Source organism: Frankliniella occidentalis, unplaced genomic scaffold (assembly GCF_000697945.3).
Source record: "Frankliniella occidentalis isolate FOCC.00 unplaced genomic scaffold, Focc_3.1 Scaffold16, whole genome shotgun sequence".
Lineage (NCBI taxonomy): Eukaryota > Metazoa > Arthropoda > Insecta > Thysanoptera > Thripidae > Frankliniella > Frankliniella occidentalis.
Genome location: NW_026267146.1, coordinates 3,144,332 through 3,162,061, shown reverse-complemented (window position 1 = coordinate 3,162,061; position 17,730 = coordinate 3,144,332). Strand labels below are relative to the sequence as shown.

Sequence of the window (17,730 nt, the reverse complement as noted above, 5' to 3'; positions counted from 1 at the left end):
CCCCCTTGAGTACTAGGCAGTCTTCTAACCATCAAAATCTCGGGATTTGAACAAATTTCCTTATTTCTTCAGCACTAGTGTGGCGGGTAGTAACAAGAATCAAAGACTTGGTTTAACCGGTTAACGCAGTTCAGAAAGATAAGAGTGTAACACCGTTCTACTTTCGGAAACTAGGCACACGTACACGTCCAACAAGTTTGACACAAGACTGACAGGTAATGAGGTTACTTTCTTCAGTTTGATTGTGATGACTTGTTCTCTTTAGTTACACGTCTCCAACCTTACTATTTTGAAGAAGGTTATATTTTTCACACTGTGTGCATCATACTTTAAGTCGTGGTTGTTACACCTACTCCTTAAATCCTCTCACATTATTTTTTGTAAATTTTCCCCCCTCTGTTTTGTTTTTAATTATTTTATTTTTTTTAGTTCCTTAACCAGAAATGGACTCAAACAAAAGTCGAGGGAGTGGGCTCTTACGCTCACCACCATCTTCTCCTGAAAAGCTTCCTCTCCCTCCTGTTTCTACAGAGGGAAGGGCGCGAGTTGACAAACTTATTGAACAAGTAGGTAACGGATTTGCAATTGAATGTTACATTTTTAAAGTTATGGTATTGACACAATTTTTTGTGTATTATTCTATAGGTCGACAGCATCAACATTACAAGTGATAAATTTTCTAGTAAATCACAGGAGCTATCTCACCTTAAGTGGTGTCAAGAAGCCATACTTGATGCCGATACTCTGAGGTATATATTACTTGCTCTTGTTTTTGTACAGTTTGTCAGCAATATTGTTAAATCGTACTCCTCAATTTTTTATTATACCCCTCTCAAGCTATGCAGTGGAAAGGTTACATATTTATTGGCTGAGTAACCAATCAGCAGTCTCCAAAGCTGCTATTTTTCTGTGCGTCAATTGGATGTTTGAAATTGGTGGGCAGAAATTAAGACACACCCTTCTATTGTGCCTACAGAAAGACTTTGAAAGTGAGTACCGCTTATAATTTACTATACGGCAAGAAGATTTCTATTGTTTTCTATTTAAGGCACAGAAATTCTTTTGTGTAGATACCTTTTAAAAACAAATGTTTCTGTGTTGTAGACAGGTTGGATATGCAAGCAAAGTCACCTGAACAATTTTTGAATGCTGCTGCATTTCTTGTTGAAATCTACATACGTGTTCGTATTGAAAACCAAACTCTTGAAGTTTTAACAGTTCCTGTTTTTCAGTACCTAGAAGATCTATTAACAGGAGATGATTCTGAGATTGAACTTTTTGCTAATTTGGTAAGACTTTTCCTGCCTTCCCACTATTGTGATTTCTTCATGACTTACAAGGTCACAATTTTTGCACATAAGAGGTCACTGGTCATTGTACATTGAGACGCTTGACAATTTTATGACAAAATCATTTTTCTATGGTAGGTTTGACCCTGATTCATTTACATGTTACAGCTAGTGGGTCTTGGCTCTACACTCCATGAAGCCCAAGCAAAGGAGGGAAAGCACACATCATTATCATTATATAGCCCGCTACAAAATATTTTCATTAAAGTTCGCTCCACATTAATGTCCCGTAATTTATCCAGTCAGAGTCGGCTATGGCTGCTTTTTATTATGGACATGTCAAGTAGTGGAGACTATCAATCACTTTCACCATCCCTCGAAATGTTTTACAAGAATAAGGTTTGTAAAGCAAGGTTTCACTTTCCTAGAAGACATCAACTTTCTTATGATATTCTTACTATGCTTCTGTTTGCAGGATCACTTGGGAGCTGGTGGAGAGATTCTTTTGAAATGTTTGGAGCTAATTAGAAGCCCAGATGAAAAGTCTTCTGATAAAATTTTGCCAAAAGTTGTAGATGCAGATGTTGGTACACAAATAGCTGGTATCCAAATCTCTCCTCGTCCCAAAGTTAAAGAGGATTCTGAGAAAAAAACTACCATTGGTCTCACAAAGAAAAGTCCGGAGAAGAGTGAAATCCTGGATAAAAGAGAGAGTTTTCGCTGTGCAATGGATCAGACCAAAGGAAGCAAAGGTAAAAGTTACTGGCTACATGATGATAGGTTCGAGAAAGAAGATTCATATGGATCCAACAAGGACAGGAGCAATGAAAACTTTACAAAACCAAGAGCAAGTCAAGGAAATTGGAGACGACCATCAACTCCTAAAGATGATAAAGAAGGTAACCACAGCTCCAGTGATGGTAACTGGAGACAGTCTCAAATAAAAAGAAGTGACAAGGACAGTAAAGAAAACAGTAAAAGCACGCCTGTGGAGAATGTGCCTTCTCTTGCAGCTCATAATGGTCATTCAAATGAGGAATGTTGGGATTGAATGGCATTACTTTTAGATAAATTTGACAGTGCAAATGCATACTGTTTATTTTCCATTTTATTTTTAGTACATTATTTAATTATTACTATGTAATGATGGGCTACAAGCTTAACATTGCACTCTGTAAGGTATTTAGATACAAACAGATACACTATACATATTAACGTAGGTATCTAGTTTTGTAGATTTAGTACAATAAACTATTTTTCTTTGAAAAGATCTTACCTAAATAATGCATGATCAGAGATCTGATTTGATTGATTTCAATCACTGGTTTGATGTCCAAAAGGAAAGATACAAACTGAATAATTTTTGCCTGTTATGTTTTATTTTCTCATTTTGTCCTACATCAATCTGTTATTACAGTAATTAAGTAAGAAGTAAAGAGGACATCACTTCAGCTTTGCTCAAATAAAACTGCAACATGTGATATTATACTTTAGTAAGAACCCTGTTTAGCATAACTAAGACTTGAGGGTAAAGACAAGTTATTCTCTTCACAATAAACAAATGATGCTTTTTCAACTTGATGGAAAGGTAGTGTCACTTGCCAAATGATTCAGAGTGTTAATTGACAGTTATCTAAATATAAAATAAATATTGTAAAGTTATGAATATATTTATATTAAACAATCTGTACTTCAGTTTCCCCCGAAATATACTCAAATACCATAAAACTTGGAAGCAATTACCATAAATGAACAGAACTTTGCTCCCATAGTTAATAACAAAAAAAAGTGATATAGACTTTACTACTGTACAAACAACAAGAAAGCCGAGGGTACCAAAGAAACCAATATGCTACAATTTATTCCACTACAGTGCTTCTAGTATATTATTTTTCCAACAATATTTAAGAGTACAACTAGAAAAAATGAAGATGGTTAAAGAGCGCTATATCCAACACTAAGTCAAAAGAAAAAGCAAATACGAGCCTCAGCTCAACTCAACGTTGTTTAGCCAAGAAGAACCTGGCAACTTTGCTTCAATACAAAAATGTAACTGTTTCAAATATAAAGGCAAGCCATCACGATAAGGTAATAATGTGTCACATGGATGCCACATGGATGACTCATCTTCAACATAACGCATTAGAACAGCAATTAAAAGGTAGAATGTGTGTGCCAGAACAAAAACGGATACAACAAAAACTGCAAGGACTATAACAAACGTAATAATTAGAAAGAGAACAAAACGGAGCATGTGTAGTTCTGGCCATGCTGCCCTTGCAGTTTGCCACCATCACATCAATTCATCTATCGTATACCTCCAAGAAGCACTTACAGCATCCATGAAATCAGCTTTTGGTGCATTTAAAGTTGATTCTTGTTGGGCTCGAGAAGTCTTTTTAGACTTTATTTTCTGTTTCAGTTTTGACAGCTTTTCTTGGGTAAGAATTTTCTCAGTATACAGCTTTTTGTACTCTTCTCTTGCCTCTTGCAGATTCTTAAGCAGAGTTCTATTAATCTCCTGTAATAAAATACAATCAGATGAGGTTAAATCCAAAAGGTGTCAATAAGTTAAAATTCTAAAAAGATTTAGTTTAGTACAGGTAGCTTGGTAAAATTTACCTCCACCTCTTGGTTTCCAGATTTCTTTTTCAACATAGAACATTCCTTCTCCAATTCTACCCTCTGTTTCTCTAACATTTCTATTTCTTTCTTAGCTGTTTCAATGGCTTCAGAAATTATTTGTTGCTGACTTTCTTTTTGAGAGGCTTGGTGTAGATGATTCTTTAAGACCTCCATATCTTCAAGTAAGGCAATTTTAGAAGATTTTTCACCTGCATTGAAAAATAAATTACAATTAAAAAGCATAAAGTTTGTGTCAGTTACGTATTTTCTTAAGCTGAAAGGAGATAAACTTACAGTCCAATTTCATTTGTAAGTCATTCAGTTGAGCATCAGACTCCTGCAAGGGAAAAGTATAAATGCAAGCCATTAAAATAATTCAACAAAATTACCTCATACTGCACAATTTCATACATTTCTTTGCTTAATCAATCGGTCCTCCCATTCAGCTTTCTTTTGCATAAAGTCCTCTCGAAGGATACGATTGGCTTTGTTGATGGCTGCCTTGCGAGATCGCATGATGTCCATTTCTTTCAAAGCACATTCAAGTGCCTCTAGGGTACTGTTAACATTCTCCTCCATTTCAAGCAAAGTGTTCCCATTTTCGGTAGAAGTTGGTGTACTTGCCAGCCAATTGTTGGCCATCTGCAGACTGTGCACCTTGATTTGCTCCACTTGAGCAAGGTACAAGTCTCTTTCCTTGCTAAGTTTCATTTCTTCCTCCAACTCCACTTCCAGGCAGTTCCTCATGATTTCATAATCTATGGTGGATGGGAAAGAATCAATTATGATGATGAATGAACTAGTGTCTTACATTGTTATTACATGAACCATCACTATTAGGTAAAACTATACCCAAAATCTAAACAGTGGATAATAGATAGATATGCAGACTGCAAGAAGTTTACTTCTAAAAGATAATTTTTTACCTGACACACGGGTACTTAAATCTTCAACCTGTTTCTGATATTTATCACACTGAAAAGTAGAACAGTATTTTCAAATTAATCTGAAGCTAATAAGTGAAAAATATACCTCAATAATTTTTTGACTTTACCTTGCTGCAATTTGAAGGGCTTGGGATTTTACTTTCATTCATAGATTTTTCTTCCTTTAACTACAAAAAAGAAGAACATCTAAATACACAATTTCAACCAAATACATAAAACCCTCACCATGAAAACAAAAACACAAAATCTAGCTAGAGTGTTTTTTTTGTTGTTGTTGTTTTTGTTTTTTTATTTTAAACCTCCAAACAACATGCTTTATTTTAGGACTGAATGTGACTTATGATTTGTTGGAAGTGGTCATTATCAGACAACTACTTATGGAGCTGTAAATAGATATCAATTCTATGCCAAGAACTGCCTGGTCAATCCTAGGTTTAGCCTGCTAATCTTTGGTTTTTACGCACCGACCTAGTTCTAAGCATAAAATATGCAAAATCCCCCTTACATAATAAAGAGAAATCAGACACGATTTCAAGGCTAAAATAAGTTGGCAAGTACAGCTAAAGGAAATTATATGACTTACTTGCTCTTCTAAGTTTTTCTTCTCATCTTCCCATTTCAGAGACTGGTCCTGTTTTTTTTTAAATACAAATAAATACAAATACAAATAAATATGGTTAATAGGAGGGGAGGAAATTGAAATTACACCCCAGTAAAAAGCAAAGTTGAAAAGAAAGGTACAAACCTTGTATGTTTGTTTCACAACTTTAAATTCATTATGAAGTTGTGCATTTTCAGAGCAAAGCATTTTGTGAACAGTTGTTAGTTCAGCCAGACGACCATTTAATGACTCTTTAGCTAAACGCTCGGTGGCCAAATCTTCTGCATATTTCTTAACAGTTTCAAGCAGTGAGCTATACTGCTCTTGAAACCACTGCCATTAACAGAGACATAAGTTTAAAGTAAATAAATGAAGGATGTGCCTTCATCACATTTGGTGTAACATATGTACCTTTTTTTCATCGCAGACTTCCTCAACTTGCTGCTTCAGCTGGTGTACTTCTTCTTGTAAAGTGTGAAGTTTGATGTCATTTTCCGATTCTTTTTCATTTGAGAAGGCCACCAAACTGTCAGTGGAAATGTCCTTGTCGTCAGATATTGATTTTGCACTGTCTTTTCCAGTATCACTGCATTCCAATGCCTGATTTCCTGAAGCACATTCCATCAGAGTAAAAGCTTCATATTTCTCACTGCAGCAATCAGACCTAAAAATGAGGAAAGAAAGGGTAAAAATACCAATGGAATGAGGTATTTTCAGGTATTTTCCTTGAACACTGCAGTAAAATTTGACTTACAAATAAAGACTCATAGATTTTTGGACTGAATCAAGGGATAGTGATCCAAAAAGAGAGTTATCTTGATAAAGTAGTGACGTATCCTGCCTTTTTGATGATAAACTCAAATCCAACTTTTCAAGACTTACTGCACTTTGCTGTACCTGCCATTGATAACATGATGAGAGAAACACTGATAGCTTTTCATTTCTTCTAGTCTCAATTAAACTTAAATTTAGTTTATTACCATGGAATCGACATTGCATGAGAAGTCCTTCCCAATAGACATTTCAGCATTGGGTCTCTCATTAACATCACCATAATGTGATGGAAATGTGAACTGAAATGGTGTGCTTGCCCCAAGCAATGTATATTCACGCATGTAGCAAAACTGGTAAACATTAGTTGAGTCTTTCGGCAAATTACTCTCTGTATGGATGTAAAGTGCAAAATTTAAATCTACAAATATGGATGATCCTTTCTTTTAGAGTAATTTTGAAGTACATACGCCCAGATGACAAACCTGAAATAACAATGCGTCCTACAGGGTCATTACTTGGTAATCCAGGCGGAACCATAAAAACAGCATCCGTTTTGGTAACCCAGCCCACCCTAAAAAGGCAAATGTTATCTTTGGGACTTTCTTCCCAACCATCAGGACGAATATACTGACACAGAATATCCTGATGAGCAGGGTATTCTTCATCGATGGAATGAAACACAATCTAAAACAACAAAAGCAACCAAAAATATTTAAAAAATACAAAAAGATTGTCAATCTTTAATATTCAAATACTAAGACAAAAGTGCTCACTATAGCTCTATCATGCTCAGAAGCATTGAGGCTTGCTGGAAGACTACTCTTATCTAAATAAATAAAACCATCTTCTTCAGATGAATCATCAGGATCGGGAATGACACAAAGTGAGGCTTGGTCAGATGAGAGACTTGAAGGCCCTGAGCTGTCATCTTCTTTATCAGGATCCATATTTATGGAACTTGGCTGGAACTGGAAACAAAGAAACAAATTAAATACAGTTACACTGTTAACAAAGCTTGATAGTTTACATAATTATTAATGTTTCCTAAAAAAATTATAACTATGATAGAGATGACGTAATATATACCATGAGACTTTTGCCTCAACCGGATCTGATTCACTCAAAACTTGATGTATCGAGAACCATTACAACTTCATATCATTTTCCATTAGAGATCTCCGAACAATGAAATTACCCATTGTGATACTAGAACTGGTAATAATTAAGTTTATGTCGATGAGAATAAGCAATGTCACTTGAAAAGAGGGATATGGAAAAGTAACAAAATTGGGACAAGTCCCCAAAACTCTTCCTAGGTCACTATGCTACTGAGAGCTGAAATCCCTTAAAAACTTTACCAAGAGAAATAGACACAGACTCACACTGCACTGTTCCAGAAGTCACTTAGGCATACGAGGAAGTAATATCAAGTCTGTACGATATGTCATGGAACAAGAACTAAAAGTTTAAAGCTAAGAGGTGACTTTGTACGAAACACAGATATCGATCGAAGCAACGAAAATTACATATTGCGTAAACAACAAAGTGAAAACGTAAACAAAGCAGAAGCAGACTCGGACGGACTGTTACGATGTAGATCGCAAAGGCCTCACGGCCTTACTACCAATAATAAGAAGAAGAAAAGAACACAGCTAAAGAAAATGGTGGCGTTCGCAACCAAAAAAACAAGCCAAGACGCGAACCAACAATGTACAAAACTGCACCGTATGGTAGCGTTAAGTAAATTTACTTAAGGTACCACAGATTATTTAGAATTCAAGTTATTATCTCCTACCATGGGTACTTCAATGAACAACTTGATCAGGTTATGTTGCTTTGTTATGGGTCGGCGCTACGCTACGCCACCATCTTCATTTCTTCTTCTTACTAGACAATGGGCAAGTCGTTCAATAGATACTTAAGAGAAAACAGAACTTTTTTGGCTTAGAATTCTCCATTTAAACTCCATTTTAAGCGCTCGAAAAGCATACCGACTTGTCAGTATTAGGTCGATGACGCACTGCTACGGCTACTTTTTTATCGTTGTTTTTTTCTCTTGACGATTTGACGTTCTGCCCCTCCTCCCGTCCCGACTCGACTAGAGTGGGAGGGTGCGAGTGTTGCTCTTTGACGTATAACATCTGATTCGTGCCACGACACTAAAAACTTTTTGTCACGAAACACAAGAGTTTGCATTGTGAGTGCACCAAACCTACAACCAATTTTCCCTTCCCTGTTACATCTAATCTTCATTGAAAAAAAATGGTGGATTTGTCTGGAGGGCCCGAGGGACCCATAGAACATGGGTTCAGTAATAGTGTTTTCATCGTTCCAGCAATAGTAGTCATTGGATTGACAGGTCAGTACTGGTTCAAGTAATTCAACTGAATAAATAATTCTAAAAGCATCAAGTTTATTTATTTGGGATTTGTATAGTTTGTGTGGGGTTTTTTGTTTAGTGTTGTCGACTAGTCCTATGTCGTCACATTAAAATGTTATGCAGCACTGAGACTTCTTTATCATGAAAGGAGCTTTTTAAATTTCTGAGTTTTTAAGTCTCCTTCAATATTGCATTTCTTCTTAAGCCTTTTTACTTTTTTTTGTTATTATTTAATGACTCATTTCTTTATTCTCCAAACTTGCAGTGTGTAAGCTTGGATCTTACTTTGGCTGTGCATTCAAGTTTTGTAGTTAAAAATGTATTGTAATTGTTAAGGGAGATTCACAATTAAAATGCTCCAAGCATTTATCTAGTGCGTCAAGAAAATATTGGACGACTGGTAAAAACACAATGAGGTGGGGTAGTGACAGTTGAGTTCCCTAGTAGTTTTTAAGTCTAGCGTCACCAAAATGCTGGTAACTTGTTGATCATGTATCACCTTTTAAGTTTTCTACCCCTTCATCTTAACATCTTGTTACTTTTTGTTCTTTTTGTTGACATGGCTTTTAGCTATCTTGATGCCTGCTGATAAGTGCTGACCAGGCTGGTGAGTTGTCTGCTGACATGGCTCTTATCTCCTACGTGGCAGACGTGGTCTAAGTGGCAGTCTTCTCTTGAGTGTGTAGCTAGTAAGAGTGTTGTCTGTGGAGGTACCTCCTTTAGCTACTAACTTTTAATAATTCATCATGAGTGAAATTCGTGTCAGTCATGGTGATGCACAAGACATGCTGGATGGAATGGGAGAAATTTCCGAGGGTGTGCAACTTCCAAAGGATTTTATTGGAGCAGATGGAAATTTTGAAGCACCCTCTGTAGAGAAGATTTTGCAAGCTCTTGAAGGGATGCAGGGTTTATCTTTAGAGGATAGAGAAGCATTGAAAACGCAGCTGCTTCAGCAACAAATGCGTGAATCATATGGTGATGATGAGATGGAAAACAGTTGGGGACAAATTCCTGCGGATTCCTTTCTTGCTAACCAGACATTTGTTCTTTTATCTTTGCTGTGTATCATCGCATTTGTTTTTGGTGAGATTCTTCTACATATTAGTTCATTTTTTTTGTTCACTGTGGTTTAGTGTAGGCTGAGACAAAGCTTTTTTCCTTTTATCTTTAACAAACTGCCATATGTTATAAGTAACAATATGTGTGTGCTTCTTCAAGAGGTTTCAAGCCAGAAATCTTATTTTTCTTTATTTTTCTTTACTACAAACCTACATTCTATGGTAGGAAGAGCAAGAATTGTTCTTGGTGCAGGGCACTGTTTCAGAACGGTCTTTTATCTCAGAATAGACAACACCTTCAGACACATTTAAATGGCTCACCATAATACCTAATATGAAGTCAGTAATAGAACATTTTTTTCAGTTATGTAAGTAAAATTTCGACAACACTTAAGAAAATTCTGCTTGCTTCCCTTTTTAAGTCCTTAATCTTGCATAAGGAAATAGAAATAGAGAATGCGTTGAACTTTATTCAAACTCAGATCAGCCTTCTCACAAATCGTACTTTCTTTTTCCCCCCTAGCCAGAGGTGTTTTTTTAAGAACACAACAAATTTTGCATGCTTTTTTTTTTAAGTCTGCGGACAGATTGCTGCATTCTGAGCACTGGTTTTCTGGTAATAGTTGTGTTTCTAAAGTCACTTCTGATTGTGAGAAGCAAACTTTCACTATTTCTGAGATGAAAGCAGTTACGCTTATCAAGCTGGTGAAAAAGAACAAGTATACTCAGTGGCACAAAATTAATTTTGTGATATATGTCTTGCCCTTGTATTGTTTTTTACATCTAATGTGTTTCTTCTTTTTTTTTTTTTACAGTTTTCTTTGGACTGAAACTCTACCGTAGTGTAGTAGAGAAGGAACGCAAACGGGAAGAGAAGAGAAAGTTGAAGATGCAGAAGAAAAAGAAGTAGCTGAACTATCAAGAAATTTCCTGTTATTGATTGTGTTTTGTTTAATTTGTCTCTCAAAATGCTTTTCCTGTGTTTTTGTTTGTTTTGTATCTAGTTATGCCTTAAGTACACCTACATTCCTTATCCGTGTTTAAAATGTCTACCTATGTTTAGAAAGTTATATCTGTGTTCAAGAGAAGAACTTTATTTTACTATTTAAAAGGGAAGGGAGTTGGGGGAGGGGCGGGCGGGGAGGGGATGTCTATGGTGTACCGATTTTTAAAGAACAGTAGTGTGAGGCACCAGAAAAAATGTGTACACAAATTATTTTATTATTATTGTTTAGGTAAATCGGCATCAGGATGAAATCTGCATTGTGTGTACAGGGAATGGGACCGAGTCGACATAGTACCTGTTAACCTTGACTCAATTCCATAGTATTTGTGGCGTACTTAAGTTTTAATTTTATTAGGTCCTCCCTCGAAATCTGAGTTTAAGAAGTATGGTTATGTTGAACTGTGCTTGAACTGTTTCAGTTTTTAACCTATACTGGTAATTATTAACTCTTGATTTGTGCACTCCTCAAGTCATAGAGTATAGCATTTCTTTTTAGTTACCACGTCAAATCAAACCTTTCGTTTGTCCAACAAAAAAGGGAGTGGGAGTACTTCAAGTAAAGTGCAGGATGTGTGAAAAGTATTTTTGTTTGCTTTGTGTTTTACCTGCAAGATCTTAGATCAGCAAAGACGAGTCAAATTTAGGCTGATATTAATTTTAGATAGATTAAAACATTTTCTTCTTTGGTCTCATGTATTGTCATCTCTGAGAAATGATAGCCAAAAGTGAACTTAAAATTACTGCTGGTGAACATCTCTTAATTATTTATGGTCTGAGCAACAGTCAAAAATGGTGTGGCTTTGGTGTTCTATGCTTTGGGGTTTAGAATCTACTACTGTGGATGTGCAAAATGTGTCCTGTTAGTCAATAGGCATTAAAGAAATACTATTGTTACTATGCTTTTTTTGTTTCTGAAAAGTTCCTTATATTTTTCTTACGGAATTGTGGGTAAGTTGAAAGAAAAGAACCACTTTAAGATAAGAACACTGTATTTAAAGAATTACTACCTTAGGCATCTACTAAGATAAAAACAACATTGCTTCTACAAATAATAGTCTAAAGTCTTTACTTGTATTAGAATCAAGCGACAACAACAAACAGTATAAAATTAGTGCTTTCCCAAGTGAATGCAGAGGGCTCTACAAGTACATTTTCTGTTAGTTCAGATTGATTTTTCAAAGATTTTTTCAACGGAATGTGCAACAGATCATGAAATGCTAATCCAAGTTTCACCACAGCACCATACATTTGCAGAGGGAATGATGGAAAGAAAAAATCAAGAGTAGATCAATGGAGACATAGTTTTGAATTCTCTTTCCAAATTTAGAACCTATACAGTGTTCAACTTCACAGGTTTGGTTAGTAAAGGGACAGCATGCAAATGGTATTAGGATACTGCACTTCATTGGCTGTGCAAGGAAATACAGAAATACATAGTGGGAAGCAATAAGAAAAATGGAGCTTAAATCAACCTACTTAAACAATTAGATAATGATAATTTGAATGAGTCCATTGATATGAAACACATTAAAATCTTGAACTTGAGGAAAAGGATGTATATTTGTAACAAAAAAAAGAAAAGAAGGGAAACACTGTTTAAACAGAAACAAAGAAGCAACAGGCTTAGCTACAAGTGAAATTGGGATGACAGCCTATAGTCAAAGTCCCATCTTGACTCTTTCCATATCTCAATAACATAAATACATAGATGGTAGCAAGCTGTGTCAAGGCTAAATGATTTTCAAACAAATAAAAAATGAAATCAAAGACTGTAGGGATCTTTGGTTGCCCTTTCCTTCTACTGAACCTTGTAGAAGAAAAGCAGTATATACAGCTGTAAAACACCAGTCAGAAAAATTTGATCAGAGGGCCTCAACACATTTATGCAAAAACAATTTGACTTTGAAAAATACAATTCCCATATAACTTTTGCTCTATATAAAAGTAATTGAAACTTCTTAAAACAACAATGAAGGCAACAGATGATATAATAATTAAAATATTCAAGCAAAACAGGAAATGTCTATAAACAAATTTTATCATAACCATATGTAGGTTTTAAACAAAAAGGAGCGTAATAACGTTGAACAAATAGCAACTCAGCAGGATCAAATCACTGAATCTATTGTCTTACAATAACAGGGACCTGAAGCAAGAAATGTAATTCAATAATGATTTTTTCAAAAGCACAACCCTACCTTAGTATAATAATAAGAAAACATAACTTAGAAAAAGCACTGACACTCTACCAGCACAGTTATTGGAAAGATGGTCAGTAAAACACCACTCAATTTCCACTTTACAATAGAACCAGTGTCAGTTGTCAGTATATCTAAAATACATCTGAAAGCAAAGGCATGCTTTGCTTCAACAGTTTGTTTAAAATTACATTAAAAACAAAGTTTTTCATTCACTAACTTGGACTGAAGTATGGGCCCGAATTGCATGCAGGTTAATTAATTGTTCATTCCCAAGGAGCCTTGCAATCAATCACAAATGTGACAAATTGTTTGAAGCAAAATACAACCATGACCAAACATCAGTTAATACCAAAACCATTGCCACAAAAAATTGCATCATCTTTTTTTTTGAAAATCATTACAGCATATGTTTTACTTTATCATTGAAGTAACTCAAGAACACCGAACGATAATAAAAAATGTCTTACAACAAATTATGAAAGAAAGGAGAAGACATTTTCGAGCTTCTAATAGCGGAATATTAGTTTTAGACATGGAGAAGTAAAAACAGAGGAACAAATCTCCAGTAAAGTAATCCAAAATTGTAAAAATATTGTGAATATTGATTACACACTCAACAAAAACTGATAAGATGTCAACTAATTAGATTAGAAAGAAGAACCATCCATTATTAGGGAAATAAAACATAGGTACAAATAGAACTGCTGTGTCAACAGCAATATTTTAAAAAAAAAATACATAAAAAAATCATGACACAGAAAGTGCAATGCAGGGCTCATTACATCCAGTGTTCATAAAATACTCAAAGAGTACCATTTTCAAAAACAAAAAGAAAGAACATTAGAAAAACTCTTCAAACAAAACACTTAAGCAAAGCACTTACTTAAGAACCACTGCACATCGATCCATGAGTAAAAACTATGAACATTAGAGCAAAGTGGAGTAACATTTCCATGCAGATGGACAGCATTCCATTTTCAGCAGCAGCATCATCAGACAAAAAGATCTCATAAACCTGCTATCTTGTGACAGAAATGTGACAGAAATTGGAATACAACTAGAAAAGATTTTATAGAATAAAAGCAACTTTTTTCACAACAGAAGTGCAGAAGTGTGACAAAAGCACTGCTTAAGTACACAACACAAAGTGAACCTAATCAAATGGTTGAATGAATAAGGAAAAGGACTACATTTAGAAAACATCAAGTTTGAGTTCCGTGTGGTTTTTGCTAACACAACAGTTAATACACAGAAGCTATCAATGAATATGTAGTTTTTAACTTTCTTCACATCCTAACAAAGAAATTATTTAGTCCTCTTACAGCTTTTTCAGCCTTATCTGCTTTCTTAACTAAAGAAAAATTGGTAAACCAACAAGGCTTTAGCTTGTAAGACATTAGCCAGTCTCACAAAATCTCTTACTTAGGATACGAAAAATTCTATACTTTTAACTCACAGCCATCTTGAATTTAGAGGGAAAAAATCTACGAAAATTACAAAGCACATGTAAGATTGGCAAATAATACACATCAAAAAACTAATGTAATACAAAGTAGAGATAATTTATAAGGTTTAGAGTTTTGGTACTTTTGGGAGAAAGATATTTCTATCTTAAAATGGATAAGATAATGAATTAAAAATAGATTCAATAATAAAGACTGAGAAAAATGAATAAGAAACACAGGAACACGTGAAATTCATCTAACCCCAGGGGAAACTTTTGAAGGTGAGTAAGCTTCAAGCACAAATTCATATCTCTGTATGGATAGATAATAGATGATGAGAATTTCATAATCAGGTAACTTACTTGCTCATGAAGCAAGAGAAGACTAAAATAAAATACTCCATAAAATAAAAGGAGAATGTACTTTGTGCATGTTCAGGCAAAAGGCTGGAAAAACTTGAGTATCCACGAAGGATAATAAAGAGCTCGCTATATTTTACCAAGATGAAGGTGTTTGAAAGTTTCATCATAACTGTATAAGCCACAAAAAAACAAATGTAGAATCATGGTCAATTGGTTAAAAAAAACTAAAAACTCTCAAAAGAAGTTGAAGCATAGGAGCTAACAAAAAAAAAAAAAAATTATCAAAAAAGAAAAATGTTCATTTGATCTGCATATATATAACCTGTGATGTATCCACAGCCTAAAATAATCTGACAAAATGAAAAAAAGAAGAAAGAGAAGTTGGAGCAGGAGGTGATATCTATATGTTTAGCCTACATCTAGAAAAGAACTGTCATTACTGAAGAAGATTAGGACATCGAGCTGCAAGGGAGGCGAGGGGAGCCCATCTGTGTCAGCACCCGGTCAAGCCACTGAAGAGGTCCATTGAGGTGCAATTCAATCCAGCAGGGAGTTGAGGTGACCGTTTGTCGCCTGAATAACAAAACCATACTGTAGAGGAGTTCTAATTTACTTGAGTTCTTTTCTAACAATCAATTAGGATCTTTCTTACCGGTATTCTGAGCCCCATCCCTTCACAAAACTCATGCGAATTGTACACATCCGAGTCAGCTGATAAACAGCCTCAAAACCTTGTGAAACAGACTGCGATAGCAATGCAGCAAATTCCTGATTGTTGAAAATTTTGAGGTTGCATGCTGAAAAATGGAATAGATTTTAATGAATAATGACAATGACATATTGAAAATTATTTTAACATGGATAAAAAGTAGTTATGTAAAATTATTCAAGTTACCGGGCGGAATTTTGCAAACAGTAGCAGGATGCCAACCATATCGTTGATTGCAATTAGGGGATTGAACAAAAATGCTTGAGTCGCTCAAACATTCTGCAAAGACTTCTCCACCTATGTAGTAAAGTCTAACTCCTTTACCAATGTGACGCCGTGTCTGTTCTACCACTTGATTGCGGTTGACATTAGACAAAAGACCCAAGCAGAATCGTTCTGAATTGCTGGGATCTAGAAATTAGGAAGAGACACAAGTGACATATCTACATGAAGATGATATATGCTTGCATAATAAATTTTCAAAAAATGCTAAGGTTCTTACCAGTAAAACCATCAACAGTTACAGAAGGTTGTGAAGCATGAAAAGTCTCACCAACACGTGTATTGAGCTCATAATAGCTGATTGAGCACCAAAATGCAGGCTCGCAATACATTACTGGTTGGGTGTCAACTGGAGGGCTAAGGCGAGAGAGGCCTAAAAAAATCATAACAATTCAATTAGCCTCTAATGAGACAGTCAAAAGAGAATAAAAGCACTGATTGGGAATCTTGCACAATGAAGAGCATGTACTGTGAATACAGAGGCACTTACTCATACTCATGTTGTCGTTGTGGTCCATATTATCGCCATCTTCGCTCATGTACCCAGGAGGAGGGGTCTCAGTGGTAGGTAATGGGCGGGACTCCAGTGTGTTTGATGATGACCCCGTTAAGGGGCTGTACTGTGAGTGTGAATGAGGAGACAAGGAAATAGGTGATTCAGGCAGAACTGGAGACTGCCCTGAGTGGCCCAAACCAGTGGGGAAAGATGTGTTTTCTGGAACTGATGAGCTCAAATCGTCACACTGAATGGTGGCTGGAGGATATGGAGAATAATCCTCAGATATTGGCTGCCTTGGAACTAAAATGGCAGGTAAAGCTGAAAAAAATAAAAAGTGAAAAGACTCAAAAATTTTAATGTAACAAGAGGTTGATCGAAAAATGTAGACATACCTGGACTTTCAATGCGCTGATAATGGTATGGATTGACACAAACGTCGTCTCTCTTCAAGTTAAAGGCAAACTGACAAGATTCTATAGAGCGCAATTCGTGGTGGGATTGTAAATCAGGCCAGCGCCACAGACGACAGTAAATTACGTGAGGGAGACCTTTCCGATGAGGCTGTAGGCGACTATGGTAAAAGAATAAAATAACAATATGTAGTAGAAATATGTTACAATCCTATAAATTTGACAATACAATTCAAGTGGTTATACCTGGTTCCTGCGTCCCCTGGCCGATCAGCTCGGAAACTAGACAAAAATAAATAAAGTACTTAAACATTTGAAGGCTTTAAAATAAACAAGCAGCAGTAAGTGTTAAACACAGTGCAGACGCATAGGAAGAAAATTAATTCACTTGTAATACACTACAATTTGCTCCTCAGATTAATACGTAAAATATAAATCGCAAATAACTTTTTTAAAATATGGAAAAGTGGAAAGGTATTGACAAGTGAACAAAGCTGAGAAATTTGGCATGCCTATGGGTTTTCTTCAAAGTGTTACAACGCACGAATTTTTTTTCAGAACCGATATTACCACAAGCAATAATACATATTTGCCTCAAGAAAACATCCACGGTTCCCGGGGTCCCATCTCCCCCCCTACCCTGGTAGGAGAGCTGAAGCAAGCACCGATGTCCCTACCGGCCCGGCTAACCAAATAGTATACATACCTCGGAAAAAGAATGCACTTGGTGGTGGGATCTTGTGTACTGATTGCTTTTTCAAGCTCCTCCAAGCCTCCACCCTTCTTGAGCTTCTTCACAAGACTTTTGACAGCTTTTTCACAGTACTGATCCTCACCCTCGCCTTTCTTCCAGCCCAATAGCCGTTTCACAACTGGGTGAGAAAAGAGGGGCATAGACGTCATATCTACATTGATTGTTCATCCAAATGATATTTTGTGACGGCGTACGTCCGATCTCAGAACGTTTCATTAGTTGCACTTCAGAACATTCCTCAACGCAAAATAACAACAGGCACATTACTAGACGACACTTCCCATATCCGACATGTTGGCCCAAGCTATGGAGACGACGGGAATGGAATGGATATACCGAGGCGCTGCAAGAAATAGTGCAAACTGAAACGTTTGTATTGCTGGTA

The 17,730-nt window shown here is 35.9% G+C and overlaps 4 protein-coding genes across 8 annotated transcripts; 2 read left to right on the top strand and 2 right to left on the bottom strand.

Annotated features, from left to right (window-relative positions):
• Positions 1–6: 6 nt before the first annotated feature.
• Positions 7–2,973, top strand: LOC113208629 (uncharacterized). Its single transcript, XM_026425714.2, has 7 exons — positions 7–215; positions 430–566; positions 646–749; positions 838–989; positions 1,105–1,289; positions 1,458–1,688; positions 1,765–2,973. Exons 2-7 carry the CDS (start codon positions 444–446, stop codon positions 2,338–2,340), a joined length of 1,371 nt encoding a protein of 456 aa, XP_026281499.1. The 5' UTR covers positions 7–215; positions 430–443; the 3' UTR covers positions 2,341–2,973.
• LOC113208585 (calcium-binding and coiled-coil domain-containing protein 2) lies at positions 2,358–8,533 on the bottom strand. 5 transcript variants are annotated; one of them, XM_026425641.2, is made up of 14 exons: positions 8,228–8,533; positions 7,010–7,204; positions 6,719–6,920; positions 6,443–6,624; positions 6,217–6,359; positions 5,874–6,126; positions 5,607–5,795; positions 5,445–5,492; positions 4,969–5,028; positions 4,841–4,889; positions 4,326–4,672; positions 4,209–4,251; positions 3,912–4,123; positions 2,358–3,810 (listed from the first exon to the last, which is right to left on the bottom strand). In XM_026425641.2, the coding sequence occupies exons 1-14, from the start codon at positions 8,375–8,377 to the stop codon at positions 3,583–3,585; spliced, it is 2,301 nt and encodes a 766-aa protein (XP_026281426.1). In that variant the 5' UTR covers positions 8,378–8,533; the 3' UTR covers positions 2,358–3,582. The 5 variants fall into 5 exon arrangements, with proteins under 5 accessions (XP_026281426.1, XP_026281461.1, XP_026281434.1 ...); XM_026425676.2 differs by having other exon boundaries at positions 8,232–8,366; XM_026425649.2 differs by having other exon boundaries at positions 8,032–8,363.
• A 717-nt stretch (positions 8,534–9,250) lies between these two features.
• LOC113208639 (uncharacterized) lies at positions 9,251–11,577 on the top strand. Its single transcript, XM_026425737.2, has 2 exons — positions 9,251–9,702; positions 10,493–11,577. The coding sequence occupies exons 1-2, from the start codon at positions 9,363–9,365 to the stop codon at positions 10,585–10,587; spliced, it is 435 nt and encodes a 144-aa protein (XP_026281522.1). The 5' UTR covers positions 9,251–9,362; the 3' UTR covers positions 10,588–11,577.
• Positions 11,578–11,654: 77 nt separating this feature from the next.
• LOC113208621 (mothers against decapentaplegic homolog 3) lies at positions 11,655–17,648 on the bottom strand. The gene is made up of 8 exons (XM_026425702.2): positions 17,298–17,648; positions 16,838–16,873; positions 16,574–16,752; positions 16,173–16,499; positions 15,903–16,055; positions 15,587–15,811; positions 15,344–15,488; positions 11,655–15,264 (listed from the first exon to the last, which is right to left on the bottom strand). Exons 1-8 carry the CDS (start codon positions 17,492–17,494, stop codon positions 15,141–15,143), a joined length of 1,386 nt encoding a protein of 461 aa, XP_026281487.1. The 5' UTR covers positions 17,495–17,648; the 3' UTR covers positions 11,655–15,140.
• Between the last annotated feature and the right edge of the window lie 82 nt (positions 17,649–17,730).